Source organism: Ochotona curzoniae, unplaced genomic scaffold (genome assembly GCF_017591425.1).
Source record: "Ochotona curzoniae isolate NIBS_2020 unplaced genomic scaffold, NIBS_Ocur_1.0 scaffold_3223, whole genome shotgun sequence".
NCBI lineage: Eukaryota > Metazoa > Chordata > Mammalia > Lagomorpha > Ochotonidae > Ochotona > Ochotona curzoniae.
The window spans coordinates 4169075-4186580 of NW_024467108.1; the positions used below are offsets into that span (position 1 = coordinate 4169075).

Here is a 17506-nt window from a genome sequence, read left to right on the forward strand (position 1 = left end):
CAGATGGAAGACCTTTCTCTGTCTCTCCACCTCTTTCTGTAACTCTAAGAGAGAGAGAAAGGAAGGAGGGAAGAAGGGATTAACAAGGAAAAAAGAAAAGTAGTACACAGATAATTTGTCTTACTTCAAAATGAAATCCTTCTTTAAGTGCAATTGCCTTCAGGATTTTAGAAGAGACTGTAGTGGCTAACATGTAAACATTCTTCACGTTAGCATTCGTTGTTTTGTTTTTCTTCCAACAATCAAACATCCACCACCCAAACAAAGCCGCCAGCTCATTCCCTGTGAAAACCTTCCAATGACCACTGTTGAGAGAATATAAATCCAAAGCCAATATTTTCCTGACTTATGGAAACAACTTGATCTTAGACATACAAAAACTCAAAAAGATATCATGCAGAGTTTTTGAGAAAAACATACACTACTGATTCTTTGCTGATGATGCAGGGATGGTCTTAGGGTGGGAAAGGGTACAGTATCTTCAGGAAAATTATTACATTACTGCTTTTATACTTCTATTTAATGAGATGAAAATTATAATAAGTGTTTAAGCTTTTCTACATTAAGGACATTGATGGGCACCAATACATAATGACACAGAGTTGTCAAAAAAAAAACATACTTAGTGCTAAACATATTGAGATATTTTACTACTTTGAAAATTAGTAACATACAAGCAAAGGCAAAATATTTACAGTACAACTGAAGTAACAAATTAGGAGATATAACACTATATGAAGTGTGACCATAATTTCATTTTTAAAAAAAACACTCAGTATATCTCTAAATATTTGAGTAAAAGATACAGGAAGAAAACACCAAAGGATCAACTTTGGTAGTTATCTTGGGGTGGTGGGTGGGCTTACAGAAGACTTGTGCTCTTATAGTTTCCATGTGTTCAAGCTTCTAACCAAGTGACAGGTGGACTTACTCCTGAAGCTCTGCTGCTGCTAGCCGGTCTGCATCGGGGTCCGTGGCCAGCACGATCCGGGCATTTTCTTTCTCAGCCAGTCTCAGAGAGAGTTCCTAAAACAGTGACCCAAAAGATTGGATTGTCCTGAAGAACATAAATTAGACGCTAAAATCCCCAAATATTGCTTCTGTCATACCGATGTGAATTCTACCAGGCACATATTTTGGCTAAATGTATATTAAAGACCCAAGAAAGGGATACTTACCACGAAGATTTTAAACAAAACACAACCTGTGGTTCTTATATAATTTAAAAGATGTAAACTGCAATGGTTTCTGCTTTTGTTAATAACCTTTAAATTGTCAATGAATTCCGTCTATTCTGATTATTAATGAACAATAAATAAGTTAAACTATTAAAAGTTACCAGGACAGATTCTCCTTCCTCAGGATTTGGACATTTAACAGTAGAAAACTCTGGATCAGGGTCTTTTTGTTCTGGAACTGGAATTGGAGGCTTGAAACCAAACACTTGAAAAGCCATCTGTACGTAGTCATGTCCCACTCCATGAAAAGAAGTATGCACAAATTTTAAGCTTGTTTTTGAGTTTAATTCCCTAAAAAGTAAAATTGTCAATCAGTACCAAAAAGCTTGTTACTTCTGACATGATTTAAAATATTTTAACTTTCAGAAAAGAAAAATAAGGTGATTAAAGCCAGCAGCAAAGCCCTAAGGTATAAACTATGGGACATTAAATATTAAAAATTGCTAATTGAGCTGCACTCTTTGTGGCCCAACTTTCCGACCTGCACAGCAACCCTCCATATACTGTGTTGCTGTGCTAAACAAGTCCCCACTCAATCACATCTGACTAAAACCATCACAAAAACTGCCTAATTTCTCTCTCTCACTTCCAGCAGATCTCCTCTTTCCTTACTTTTCAAGTCCAGCTCACATACCAAAGTATAACATTTCATTCACCTTCCTGTATGCCACTCACGTGAACCTTACCCCAATACTTCAACTCCTGCTGATTACAAATATACTGTACACTTTCAGATATGAACCAACACAGTTCACTATTGCTAGAGCGAATCTCACAAAAGGACTACATACCTTCACTATCACTGGACATACAACAGTGTAGCAATCTTTTTTTTTCCCCCCAAGGATTTATTTATTTGAAAGGCAAAGTTACAGAGAGAAGGAGAAATAGGAGAACTCTTCCATTTGCTGGTTCACTCCCCCAACTGGCCTCAATGGCTAAGGTTGGGCCAGTCCCAAGCCAGGAGCCAAGAGCTTCTCATAGGTCTCTCACGTGGGTGCAAAGAACCAAGCACTTGGGCTATCTTCCACTGCACCCCCAGGCAATGGGCAGAGAGCCATATCAAAGGTGGAGCAGCCGGGATTAGAACCAGCGCCCATATGGGATCCCGGCGCGTTCAAGGCGAGGACTTTAGCCACTAGGCCATGCCGCCGGGCCTTCCTATATTCTTTTGATAAACCTCTAGCTTCTTTATGTTTAAAAAATTAGTGGGCCTGGCACCATGGCCTAGTGGCAAAAGTTCTCGCCTTGCACACATTGGGATCCCATATGGGATTCATATCCCAAATGCTCTACTTCCCATCCAGTTTCCTGCTTGTAGCCTGTTAAAGCAGTTGAGAACAGCCCAAAGCCTTGAGACCCTGCACCTGGGTGGGAGACCTGGAAGAGCTTCTGGCTCCTGACTTTAGATCAGCTCAGCTCCAGCTATTGTGGCCACTTGGGGAGTGAACCAGTAGATGGAAGAAATCTGCCTCTGCAAGAAAAAGAAATAAACCTTAAAAAATAAATAAATTCAAGTACATTTTCTGCTCCATTCCTGTAATCAACAATTTCTTCAAATAATTTTGTTCTTTCAGTAGGAGGTGATATTTAGAAATCACAATGTGAGCTTTCAGGGTATTCATAAACCTTTCTAATAGCAGAAGTAGTATTTTAGAAAAAAAACATTAATTTACATAATCTTTCAAGTTCAAATTAAGAATTATAAAGTTTATCTTTCTTTTATCTATGCTCACTGCCCTGACACTGAAATGTTAGTCCCTATTAACATTAACATAATATCAATTTATTTTGCAACACAAATTTATGTGTATATATGAGGATGCTTCAAAAAGTTAATAGAAAAATGAAAAGATGTTTTAGTACAAAAGAATTTTGAAAGCCACTTAGTTTTTTCATAATACATATTTTCCACGAATCTTTGATGACCTCATAAATATCTGTACAAATACAGCTACCAAATATAACTTGAGATTTCTCTGATTCTTCTTCTTTTTTTTTTTTTAAATATTTACTTATTTTTATTGGAAAGTCTGATTTACAGAGGGCAAGACCTTCCATCTGCTGGTTCACTCCCCAGATGGCTGCAATAGCCAGAGCTGAGCCAATCTGAAGTCAGGAGCGAGCCAGGAGTTTCTTCAGGTCTCTCATGCAGGTGCAGGGTTCAAAAGCTTTAGGCCATCCTCTACTGCTTTCCCAGGCCACAAGCAGGGAGCTGGATCAAAAGTGGAGCAGCTGGGACATGAACTGGTGCCCACATGTGATGCCAGCACTTGCAAGGTGAGGATTTAGCCACTGAGCCATTGCACCGGTCCCTTCTCTGTGATTCTTTACCCATAGGATATATCCTACAAATTACTATATTATGAATTCATATGAAAGCTCTGTAATTATGGCATCTTAAAATAAATTTGCTAATTTAGTTCTGCTAATATAAACGAACAAACATAGAAAAAATTAATTAACAAGAAGAGCAAATGATTTCTAGGTTAACTATCACAAGCAGCATTTCACTAGCACTATCATTCACTTCTCATTTTGGAAAGACAAGCCAACAGCTGACACAGTGTTGTACAGTAGCACGTTACACCACTGCCTGCAACACCAGCATTCCATGACAACTGCTCTCCTTTGGATCTAGTTCCCTTCTAATATTCCCAGGAAAGCACTGGAAGAGGATCCAAGGGCTTGGAACCCTGCCATCCACATGGAAGATCCGGATGGAGGTCCAGGGTTGTCTTGGTTCTGCCCTTCTGATTATGGCTATTTGGGAAATGAACAAGTAGATAAATGATCTCTGTAGCCTTTCATGCAAACAAATCAATTTTTTTTTAAAAAAAGCAAATAACAGATAGCTTGATGTATACTTCTGAAAATAGGCCAGGGAAAAAAAACCTAAATTCCATTTTGTAGGACAGGGAAAACATGCACAGCAAGCTACAACTTTTTCTAGCAATACTGTTAACTATTTATGGTTATGAAATAGTTACGGAAACAGTAAAGTAGAAACTTAAATTAACAGAAAAAAATACATATACTTAAGTATAATTTAACAACTTTATCAAGATGAAATTCACAGGCCATCCAGTTTACCCATTTAAAGTGTTTAATGCAATAGTTTTTACTATATTTAAAGTTGTTAGTCAATTTTAGAACTTTCTCTTTGTTCCCAGAAGAAACTTTGTATCCCATAACCAACTCCTCCAACTTTCCTCCTAGCCACAGGCAACCAGTACAGATGTGCCAATTCTGGCTGGTTCACACAGACCACAGTGCTGTGTATAGACTGATTTCTTTCACTTACAATAATGTTTTCAAGGTTTAATCATTTTATAATATCTTTCAGTACTTAATTTCCTTTTACTGCTGAATATTTCCCAGTATGGATATACCACATTTCATTTTTTTAATTAATCAGTTGGTGGGTACCTGGATTATTTCCACTTTCTATTACAGAATAATCTTTGGTTATAATTTTACTATAATGAACAGACTACACATTTTCATTTATTTTCCTTCCTCATTTGTTCACATCATTCTAAGATAATTCCATCTTATATTCCCACTGGATACCTGTAAAAGCAGATCTTTTTTAGATCTTCCATGTATCTCCTGCAAATCTCCTGCAGAGGATCTCTCTTCAGTGGGCTGGTGTCCACTAAATTATCATTCCAGGAACCATTCCAGGGTTCTACACATTCTTCTATGCATTTCAGAATTTCTTTATCATGAGGAGATGTGATCTGAGCACCAGTTTCCCAATAAACCTAGATGACAGGAAAATATGGCCATCATTTCTAAAATGCTACTCAGATCTTTTCTCAGCCACAGTAGGGATCCTTGGTTTTGTGATTATCTAATGTAAAAAATATCAGTATGGGACTAATTTAACAACCAATGAAAGATATCAACAGCAACAGTTCCATGGTGGTTTTTAAATAAAATGATCTTGTATTATAAATTTCAATAAGATTTATTATTTATTTATTTATTTTTATTGAGGAGGATCTTTTGTCTGTTAATTCACTTCCAAGCAGCTGCAGTGACCAGAGCTGAGCCAATCTGAAGACAGGAGCTCAGAGCCTCTTCCGAGTCTCCCATGTGGGTGCAGGGTCCCAAGGCTTTGGGCTGTCCTCGACTGCTTTCTCAAGACCAAGCAGGGAGCTGGATGGGAAGTGGGGCTGCTGGATGAGAAGCAGTGCCCACATGGGATCCTGGTACGTGCAAAGCAAGGACTTTAGCTGCTAGGATACTGCACCAGGCCCAATATTTATTTTAATAACACATTACGGCAACATTATAAAATTGTGTAGTAGCCAATCAGACTCCTAAATCTGTGGCTATATACTTATGATAAACTAAGAAATCATAGAATTATCCATAAAAACTTGTTGCTATTATACAACATGACAAGGAGTCACCTTATGTACTTATAGAAATCATTTTTCCATTATAAATTAAAATTTAATTTATATCATAAACAAATTTGCATTAGGAAAGACAATCTTGCATTTTAATGGTCTATATACATTGCAGTGAGATATCAAGATGCAAGAAAACATCATTCTAATAATTCATAGGCTCTCAGAGTTGGACAGGTCTCTGCTTAGAGGATGTCTGTGTCGGCTTCTACCGCGTCCTTGACATGGATTTCCTCTAGTGAGTGCTCCGATGAAGGAGACAAGAATACACCCGAACACGTACTAAGTACTAAGCTCTGTGCCAAGCAATGTGTACGCTAAACAACTTAAAAATTCTTGTTCTATAAACACCTCCAACTGCTAATAAAATAGAAAAACGTTATTATAATACATAGTACATAGTTTAAGAATACATTGTTTAATTCATAAGGCAAGAGGGAAAACTGTGCAGTAGAAGAACAAAAGAGAATTAAAACCCAAGTGATAATCTGGTGGGAATGATCCGTGGTTGTCTTTGGTTTGGGATGCCAGTGTGCAACACAGATAGTTGCAATTGAGACCTCCTAATGACAGCAGGATCCTTGAAGTACTTCAGTCTTAGGAGCTAAAGTCCTGCCACTTACACAGAGAGACGGCAGGAGAATATATATCTTTCTTCTTGGGTTCTAGGAAGTTTTTTTAAAATTTCAAATCCTATATGTGATACAAACTGATAAATTAACACCAAAAGTCTTCCCAGCTAGTGAAATCCTTGAGGTTTTGGCAGAAATATAACCAACAAACAAAACTGCACCATCTGAGGGATGCACCATCTGAGCAGGACCCTGAAGAATAAGGGCATGCTAGCTGGCCAGATTTGGGAAGGAGCAGCCTGAGCAGAGGAAATTCCAGTTACAAAGGCACAGAGGTGGGAAGCAGTTTGGTATGCAGGAGCAGCAGTGTGGCTGCAGTGTGCTGAGCAAGGAAGTGAAGGAAGGAAGCTCACAGACATGTGCTGAGACTGCACTAAGCCCGGAAATCAGCTTGAGCTTCACCTGAAGAATGAGAATGAGAAGCTATTGAAGACCTTTAAGTAGGGGAGTGATATGATCTGTTTATACTTGAAAAAATGATCTGTACATGCTATGGAGAACAGTTATAGGAGAGAACAATGGAGGCAGAGCAGAGATCAGGAAGGATTCCAGGGTTCAGGCAGAAGACAACAGTGAAAGAGGTAAACTTACTCGTCATCATTTTAGATGTACAATTTGTGAAACTTGCTAACAGATTTAAAGTTAGGGGAAGAGACTAATCAAAAATGATTTTTAGCTTTGGTTTGAGTGGGTGGTAATATTGACGCAGATGAGACTATTGGGTGAGGACCACATCTGGGTATGTAAATGGCAGATTGTAGGGAAACCAGATTGTGGGTTAAGTAGGTAATTGGATATAGGAGTCTGGTGATCAGAGATGAGATCTGAGTGACTATCCTTGACAGCTGACCCATAATTCCTTATAACTTTTACTTCCTTGGTTTTTATAATGTCGGTCTCCTCTCATCTTTCTTGTATCGACAGCTTCTCTTCTTCCTCTCTCCATTATAAATGATCTCTTTTCTTTTTTTTCTGTGCTATCTCTGGTTACTCATTCAAATACTCTTATATTCTCTAATATGTGTAGCAACCCATAAATGTTAACCCGATTTCTTTCCTGAGTTAGAGTTAAATATCCTACTGTCCATAGGACCCATGGATGTTTCAAATTTAAGATAAAAGTACTTCAAAAAGCTCATGAAAAATGAAATTTAAAGATTATTTTGGTACAAAACTTTTGAAACCCATGTATAGGTTTTTATGATATGCATTTCCATGAACTTTTTGAAGATACCTTATATATCTGGGGTGGGTATTTGGCACACTGGTTAAGACCTGTTGTAAGGCACATTTCATACCAGAGTACCTGGGTTTGAATCCTGATTCCTTTTTGGTTCCAGCCTCCTGCTAAAGCACATCTAGGATGCAATAAGCAATGGCTCAATTCCCTGACTCCATGTCACCAATGTGGAAGAACCTGGAATGAGCTCCAGGCTCCTAGCTTTGTCTGACTAGCTTCAGCTGCTATGGGTATTTGGAGATCAGTCAGTTTCTCTCTCCTTATCTCTGACTTCCAAAAACTAAATTAATCCATATAAATTAAGATGGAAAATCAACTGATCATGGCTCTTCCTAATTCTGTGAATGATAATTCACCTGGCAAAACCCCAAATCCTTGACTAGTATTCGGTTCTGTTTTTCCCAAAAAGACAGAACCCAATGTGTTTGAAGTCCTTCCAAATAAGAAGAAAAACATATGGAAAATTTGAACTCATCACCCAGAAGCTGCAAACACTGGTTCAGCCTTGCACTGTGTTTCCTCCTTCAGAGCCACATTCTACCCTCTACTTTTTGCCCCAGAGACTGACACATCAAATGGATCCTGTGGCCAATCGGAAGTCCTGGCAGAAGGCTGGGGAAGAGCAGAATGAGGTCAGAGTACTATTCCTCGGGCTCACTTTCTACAAACTTCCATTCATTCTTCATGCTCTGGTACAATACAGTTTTATTTCTGAGATGGTACAGCATGTAGAAATGGGATGAAATGGAACAGCAGTGAAAAATCACTGAAGAGACTTTGTAACTGAACATACTGAAAATAGGAAAATTTACTTAGCATATATTATCTGAATAAATAAGAACTATAAGCAGCGGTCAGGAGCTCAGGTTTACCTTATATCCATTGTCTTCCTTACGGTTGTGAGACGCGGTAATCATCACACCTGCAACTGCTTTCAGTTCTTGGACTGCATATGGCTGAAAAACACGAAGCCAGGATTCCATTGTACTTCCTAGCAACTCAAGCATCTGATATGAGAAAAACTGTTTATAGGAAAGACACTAGGGTGTAAATGACCTAACACCTTATTAATTTTGGATTCACTGGGTAAAGTTCATTTGTAGATGATAGTGTCCGGCAATCATCCTGTTATGGGATCAAATAGCTCTCAACCTCTTTTTTTTTTTTTTTTAAACATTTATTTTATCGGAAAGGCAGGTATACAGAGAGGAGGAGAAACAGAGAGGAAGATTTTCTGTCTGATGATTCACTCGCCAAGTGACCACAATGGCTGGAGCTGAGCAGATCTGAAGCCAGGGACTGGAATCTGCTCCAGGTCTCCCACACGAGTGCAGGGTCCCAAACTTTGGGCCATCCTCGACTGCTTTCCCAGGCCACAAGCAGGGAGCTGGATGGGAACTGGAGCTGCCTGGATTAGAACTGGTGCCCATATGGGATCCCAGCCCATTCAAGGCTAGGACTTCAGCCACCAGGCTACCACGCTGGGTCCTCACCCTCTAATCTTCTTTGGTTCAGTCCTTTAACATTTTTTTTTCCTTTTCGTCATTTAACTAACACCTGTTAAATGCCAGGTACTCCACCAGAAATAAGTGGTAAATATGGTCATTAAATGTTTTAGGAAGTATCTCACCCATTATATTTTCCACTGATGTTTAGCCAACATTATACTTATCAAGTAGAAGACTGAAGGATATAGAACACAGGTCTACTGCCTTTCGATAGGCCAATTTGTAGCCTTTATGTACAGAAGCACCTTGCCATCTCCCCTTCCAAAGGTAACTACCAGGATGGATTTCCCCCTTTTCTTTATTATAGCTAAAATTTGTCGATCTTACTTTTACCTTCAAATCTGTTTCTCTCCTGCCCCATCGCAGATAAGTAAATGACAAAAGCGATTTATTACTTTATTATGAGACTGGCTCACAATCCATGTTTAATGAGAATCTGACTGCTAGCAAAAAAAGAAAAAAACTTCATATTCAAAGAACTCTAAGAGATATTTTGTCATATTGCAAGTCCATAGAATAAAATGTCGGCAGCTGCCACAATTCAGAGAAGTGTACAACAGTTTGCCAAGACAGAAATACTGTGTATTACACGACACGAAGCAAGTACCATTCACATTCTTGATACAAAGAAATAAAATACTTCAGTTTTCAATGTTTCTAATATCTTAAATTACTAAACAAATATTATTTTTACCATTTTCCCCTCTATAGGGAAAGATTCATGTACATTTTTTTTATCCCAATAAGGCTACTTTTAATGTTTTGGCAAAGTATTTAAAAGTTACAAAACAACTCTAACTGTTCCCCTGGATCACTGAGATCCTTTTGCCTGGTTTTACCTGCACATGAATCCTAACAGCTCTGCACCACCACGCTAAGCCAGGGCTACGGGCAGTTCCTAATCTTAATTATAACTTCCACAATGCATGCACTGCGTTTCAAACATAGGTGGTTTGTGGACCTTTTTTATTCCTAATTTTATTAAACTGGGGTTCATATATATGGCTTCATAATCGGTTCTCCAACATTTGCTAAGGTTTCCTTTGTGACTCTATTTAATTATAATGCATAGCCTACTGCCACTGAATCCAGGGTGCACACATTCCAGATCTAGCCTATTAACAAAGTCTTCAAATCTATCCTTAATCATATTTATCTGTCTGATAAATCAATTCCTGAAAGAAAAGCATTAAAGTGTCCCATCATGACTGTAAACTTGTCAACTTTTTTTTATAAAGTTCTTAATAGATTCAATAAATGCTTGCTGACTGCAAATAAAGTAAAATTTGTTTCCTTCCTTCAGCCCCTTAAGTCATTCAATACAGAACTATGTTCATGGCTGACTTTGGGGAATTTTCAAGAGCAGTAAATTGATCACAAACACAACATACTTACTACAAAAGGTGTAGGGACATATCTGGAGAAAAGGTACACAGGAACATCTTTGGCCAGTAGGACTGCAGCAGTGAGTTTAGCAAGCCTAAAACAAGAGAGGCTTCACTTAGCCCCGGCTTCTCACGCTTATAAAAATTCAACCTTTCATCAGAGTAACTTTCACACCATAATTATTCTGAATATACAATAGCTTCATACACCAAATTCTAAAGATTTAACTAATTATTTCATGTTCCAAACTTAAAACTAAGTAAATATGCTTTTTATTAAAAAGAGATTAACAATGAATAGATTTGAAATTTCAATTTCCACTTCTTCCCTCACTCATCTTTCAATGGCATTTACCAAGAAATACAATATAGTGATCTATTGATTAAAAAAAAAACATAAAATCTAATTTAAATAGGACTACAATGAGAATATAACACAATTACTTCTACCTGGAGTCTTCATGAAGGCAATACAATTGTAATACAAACAAGGAAAATTTATGGACTTTGAACATTTGAAACTTCTTTCTATAACATCTGAAGTTTGAGATTTCATTCTTCTATTTTTCATCTTGAAAATATGCATTGGCAAATGTTCACACTCCTACTTGATAATCTCCTGTTTTAGAAACCCTATCACTGCGCCAAAAAATCTTTTCCATGTTTTATTCCACATTCATCTCATCTTGGAAAACATTACTACTGTACCTCTGGCTGCTGCAGCTGCTGGTTACTTGACCCCGAGTGTCATACCCAACCACAAAGCCTCTCTGCTTGAAATCGGAGAAACATCTTTCAAGGTATTTGTACATCCCCTGAAGCACAGAGAAACACAAAGATTAGTCTCTGATGAATGCTTCCATTGGATATGGATTGAAACCTCTGACCATGTTTGACGTGTAGCTTATTGATTCCTGGGGGCTGACTTGTACATCCATGTTTACTGAAGTGGGCACAAGGCTATTCAAGCCACAAATGTAAGACAATTAACATTTTCTGGATTTTCAGACATATTTAATAATGTAAAGAAATCAACTTCATCACCATTAAACACAATACAATACAGAAAACATTAGGAACAAAGGAGTGCATTTGAGAATTTGAAAAAAATGTATATTAAAAGCCAGTAAAAGCTGTGTTTTGCCTCAAGGCTCCTGACAGCAGGATTTTGCCCATCTTAGGCCCTTGCTAAATCCTGATTGAAGCTAACCAAAGGATCTGACCTACTTATGACACAAACGTTTTTAATCAGCCACAGTTCTTCACGAGAGTATTTCTTAAGATATCTGGTCTATCTGTAATTCCCTCACTTTAAAGCCTCGGAATAAAATAAACAATCTCATAGACTAGGAAATTTTGTAGTCAAGGGAGAAAAAATACTAAAAATTTCATATCAAATTTATAACAACAACAAATCACCTAGGATCTTATGAATGACCTACTAATTTCAATAAACAATTTGATTTTTAAAAATAACACTTCAAATTATTATAGCCCTTTCACATTTTTTTAAAGATATCTATCCATTTTTATTGGAAAGTCAGACATACAGAGAGAAGAAACACAGAGAAAAATCTTCCACCCAATGATCCACTCCCCAAGTGAGCACAATAGCTGGATCTGCGCTGATCCAAAGCCAGGAGCCAGGAACTCCTCCGGGTCTCCCACACAGGTGCCGGAACACAAGGCCTTCGGCCGTCCTCAACTGCTCCCAGGCCACAAGCAGGGAACATGATGAGAAGTGGGGCTGCCAGGATTAGAATCGGCATTCATATGGGATCCTGGTGCATTCAAAGCAAGGACTTTAGCCACTATGCCACCATGTTGGGGCCTCAAATTGTTTTTTGAAGGTGAGACATTTAACCTTTACAAATACTCTGAGATTAAATGGAAAAACATTTTTGCTTTGTTCTGTTTCAATATGTCTTCCAAACAAGACAAAATAATATTATAATTCCTTTTAAGAATTTGATTGATTTGAAAAGGTAGATTGGTTCTTTTTCCAAATGGCATAACAACCAGAAATGGGCTAGGCCTCGGCCAGGAGTATGGGACATCATCTGAGTCTCCCAACTAGGGAGTTGGGGCCCAAGCACTAGGTCTGTCTTCTACTGACTTTCCAGGCATTTTTAGCAGGGAGCTGGAAGGAAAAGTAAAGCAGCCAGGACTCAAACCATAACATTTGCAAGATGTCAAAGCATTAGGCAGGGGCCTAACCTACTATGCCACAATGCCAGACCATGAGGTTCCTTGTAATGACTTGCCCAGGGCCTTTCAACTAAAAATGAATTATACTGAATTACGATTTTTGAAGTTCCACTGTACAGAAAGCACTGCTAAGTAAACAGAAGCACCAAACAAGACCTCAGTGACTCCCAATACATAAACCTCTCAGGTACACTGATATTTTTTTTTACAACAGGGGATTCAAATATCTCAAATTGGCTGTTTTCACCAGTTTATTTCTAATGATACTATCCTAAAATCTCATAGAAGTGCATACTTCTATCTGCTGTCAGAATCTATCCTACCTTCCTATATCTGGAGTGTGAAAAACACTGAGGGCTTAAGACTCACTCCGTCTGGCTTTTCTCTTGTCACACAATAAAGACCCAATTCATAAAAATTTGTATTTCCATATAATTTGATTCTCAAATACCTCTTCTGCCCCTTTTTTTGATGTGAAGACATTTCACATCTTACACTTCAAAGGAAAACATACAAATTATGTGTGTGTGTGTGTATGATTGAACTATCCCTGCGTGAGGAATAGAAAGGAGGTGGGGAAGAGTAGCAAAGGTAACGTATGTCCTACCAAGTCATCCAGCCTCCGAGTTAGCTGCAGGCTACAGAGAATTCTCTCAGCACAATGATTCACTATTAGGCAGTATTGATTAGAATTAAGTCCCCCAAGCAATTCTCTAACCCAGAATTACTTTTAGATTATGTCAAATGAATTACTGGCCTCAAACATTTAGTTTATTGAAGCCATGGAGACAGTTCATTGGCAAGACAAGCGATTTGTTTCTAGAATAAGTTGCATCAAAATGAGAAATAAAACAAATGGTATCATATACAACTCTCTTAAGGAACTCTCATACAGATGTAGCAAACCACGTTTGAGGGAAATACTTTCAATTTTATTTTCCAAATATTCTGTATAACCTTCATGAATTGGCCATGTGCCAAAACGAACGATCATCTTCTTTTCAGATTTGTTTCTCTGACTCACTGGATATGTTAATATCTATTTCTCGGTTTCAAATGCAAATTAATATTGTCAAGAAGTTAATACTGGACAACTAAAATATCTTAATTGGAAAGTTAACCTGCAATCTTGAATATTCACCAATAGCTTTAAACATAAATCTTGGGTAAGACCAAAAGTTAGAATTTAGTCTACCACCATTCAGTTATAGGGGGATATAAAAAACTCATGAACAAATAGAATTAAAAGTTAGGCTTATTTGGTAAAAAAAAAATTTTTTGAAATCATACATAATATACATGTTTGCATAAACATTTTTAAGAGTAGTCATATGCAAGGATTTCAAAATTTCTGTGTACCTAAACAAATTTATTTTTCTTCCCCATAAATTTAAAAGATAGAAAATTGTTGAGAACTCAATTCAGATCATTGAGAGGACTGAGCCAGCAACTTAACCCAGGTCTCACACATGGTGGCAGGACTTCAGGTCCCCGAGCTGTCACTACTACATTAGCAGGAGGCTAGAGTGAGGAGCCATAGGTGGTAATTGAACCCAAGTACTATGATAAGAGACTTCAGCATCTTAAACACTAGGCTGATGCCCAGCCATAAATTTATCTTTTAATTCCATTTCCCACAAACTATTTGAAGTTCTTTCATTACACTTAATGAGAGAAAGAGAATCTTCATCAATTTCTATAGCGTTTTAAAGAATCTATTTAATTTTCGTATTCAAAATTGAATAGGAAAAAGCATACCTGCAACACTTCAGAATACTTACTTGTGTTGACTGTATTACTGTAAGGTCATTGATATAGCAAAACCCTGCTCCCATGGCAGAACGAAGTCCTGCAGTCCCAAAAGTCATTCGGCCACAAAGACGATCTCGCAGTTCCTTGTTCATCCCATTCCGTAACAGGTTTTCAATCTGCTCTTTTGTTTTGGGATTCTAATTTTTAAAAAAAATTAGTTTGTTAATTCAATCAGGATCACAAGCAGAGTCCAAATATCAAGCCCTCTGAAGACTGAATATGCATATATACCAAGATTCTGTAGTCACCATAAATTCTGTAATGCTATTTATTAATAAAAACAATATCTGACATTTACAAAGTCCCCAAAGGCCAAGCCTTATTTGAGTGTGATTTATGCATCTGTGATTTTTATAGAATTAGTAATAATTCCAAGATTCTAAACAAGGTGATAGATTAAAAGGCTGTGGGTATAAAACAAACCTCTTAATCAAAAGTTACAATTAAGTTAGACTCTATTTAAAATTTTTAAAATATATGGAAGCTAGTAAATAAATACCACCCAAACATGCTTACTCTACTTAACCTTTACAATTCAAACCAATTAAGATCAGTCTTACTACTCCATAAAATCACACAAACATTGCATTTACAGGATAGTTGATTATAAAAACGCCTTCACTGTTAAACATGATCTTAGTTAAAGATGAGAATAAATTTCAACCCAGTAGCCGTCCTTGTGGCACACATGTTAAGCTGCCACCTGTGATGCTGGCATCCCACATGGGTACCAGTTAAAGTCCCACTGCTTTACTTCAGATCCAGCTCACTGCTAATCTGTCTGGTAAAACAGCACAGAATGGCCTAAGTGCTTGGGCACCTGACACCTACATGGGAGACCCAGATGGAGTTTCAGATTCCCAGCTTTGGCCTGGCCCAGCCCCAGTGGTTGCAGTCATTTGGGGAGTGAACCAGCTGATGGAAGAGCTCTCTCTTTTAAATAAACAAATCTTTAAAAAGAAAAGTACACTCTCACTGAGCTAGTATATAAGATTTAGACAGGATTTGAACTGGATGGGATTGACCTATACCTGTACCATTTCACCAGAAACAAGAGCAACAGCTGTGTTGGGTAGGCTAATAATGCTACCCATTACTCTATTTACAAAGCAAAATTATATTCCTTTCTATTACAGTTGTATAAATAAGTAAATGATCCACCGGATATAGATACCATGAGGATACCGAGTATATTTCTTGATATTTACTTACATAGCTCTAGAGTAGGACCTAAAAATTCCCTATTACAAACATCACAACCAGTAATGACCAAACTCCAGGTACACAAAAATTTAAAATAGGTAAAAACTCACAATGTGTTAGTCATACTAAGTAGTAAATTTGTGTGGTAAAAAGAATTACATGATTATGATGACAAGTATTTGAAATCTTCAATGCAGTTTTTTTTTCCCACTAGTTAATAGTAAAACATTCAATCAGATGTTGATGTTACAAACTTTCAAGAGTATAACTTAAAAAGCTGTTTTGGAGTTTGATCTTGGAGCTTGGGTGGAGGCAACCTCCAGCAGCGTTGAGACTGGTGGGGGTGCCAGAGCTAATGTGTGGGTCGGTTTTGGAAGGGAGCAGACTGGACAGGGCTGAGCAAACCTTAGCTCACCAGCAAGTGAGCTAAGTGCAAATGCAGAAACCAGCAAATGCAGAAACCAGGCTAGAGTGCAGGTCATCCCGGCCTAGGCTGTCACACTTACCAGTTTGCATGAGCCAGGGATAGCAGAAGACTGAGCAGGACTAGGTTTCAGCACCTGCCAGCAACAGTTAGAACTGGGGGCTGACCAGGTCAAGCCAAGCTACAGAATCCAAAGGCAAAAGGCCACGACAGGAGAGGGACTATGCCAAGCTGGGTCAGAGCAAACACTGTCACACGCCAGATCTATGGCTGGGAACAGACCTGGTTGAGGAGCTAAGGGGACACCTTGGCTGGGCTGTGGTTCCCACTGGTGAGCATGGGGGCCAGAGAGGGGACTGCGTTAAGATTTGGAAATGGCTGCAGTGTCCCTTGGCACAAGGGTGGGCTTGGTCTGGGGTGTGCCAGACTGGGCTAGACTCTAGCACCCATTGGTGCTCATGAGAACCAGGGAGGGTATAAGACAGGCTAGGCTAGGTCTTTGTTTATGCTGAGCCAGGTGTGAGCTGTGTCTGGGTGTGGACCAAGCTTGGCTGGGCTGTAACACCCAACAATAAAAATGGAAATGGGTGAAGGTCGGTCAAGAAAGGCCACTGTTCCTGCTAGGACAGGAGGTGTACTAAGTAGGGCTGGATCATGGACCTACTGATAGGGGTGAGATCTAGCATTGGGAGAGGTTTTGATGGAGGAGCTTGGGAAATTCCTCTGTCGGGACACAATCCCTACAGGTGAATGCAAGAACCACGATAGGGAGCAGCCCAGCCCAGGCCAGGGAATAGTACCCATCAGCACATATTTGGCTCAGGTTGGGGGGCAAATGAGGCTGGGCCAGTTCACATCACCTGCTAGCAAATCTGAGCACCAGAATGGAGTGTGGGTTGGGCTGCATTGAGTCACAACACATGCCGGTTCATATGAGTGCCAGGACTGGGGCCAGTTGGGCTGGGCTAGGTTGTAGCCCCCACCAGCAGGAGCTGAAATTGGGGGTGGGCCAGGCCCAACCAGGCTACAGAATCAACTAGCAAATGCTGAGGTGAGACAGGCCATGCCAGACAGGGCAACAGCACCCAACCAGCACAGGTGGGACCCATGAGGGGGAGGGAGCGAAGCTGGCAGGAGGTGCTGCATGGAGCTCCCCTGCTGGACCACCACTCCCACTAGAGAAAGTGAGTTGGGATGGGATCAGACCAGGCCAGGCAGGGCTACAACACCTATTGGCCTCATGTGAGGATATGACAATACATTAGAGCCTGTTGAGGACACCCGGTACCATGACAGAGGACAGAAAAAAAAGAACTACTCCAGCCAAGTGTTGGCAGTCAATATCTGGGCAAATGGAGATTCTAGTGACGATTATGTCAATCAGTGGATTCTGGAGCGATTTCATCGTGCCTGGAGTGGCAAGATAGGCAATAAT

At 39.0% G+C, this 17506-nt stretch overlaps 1 protein-coding gene across 2 annotated transcripts in view; it reads right to left on the reverse strand.

Moving 5' to 3' along the window:
* PGM2L1 (phosphoglucomutase 2 like 1) overlaps nt 1–17506 on the reverse strand; it is a 47604-nt gene that overhangs the window by 14139 nt on the left and 15959 nt on the right. For both annotated transcript variants that reach the window (XM_040963940.1, XM_040963941.1), the window contains exons 2-9: nt 14414–14581; nt 11133–11239; nt 10435–10519; nt 8404–8487; nt 4812–5005; nt 1340–1529; nt 932–1026; nt 125–305 (exon numbers count right to left, since the gene is read on the reverse strand). In XM_040963940.1, coding sequence (XP_040819874.1) covers nt 125–305; nt 932–1026; nt 1340–1529; nt 4812–5005; nt 8404–8487; nt 10435–10519; nt 11133–11239; nt 14414–14581 — 1104 coding nt within the window. The remainder of the gene's footprint in view (nt 1–124; nt 306–931; nt 1027–1339; nt 1530–4811; nt 5006–8403; nt 8488–10434; nt 10520–11132; nt 11240–14413; nt 14582–17506) is intronic.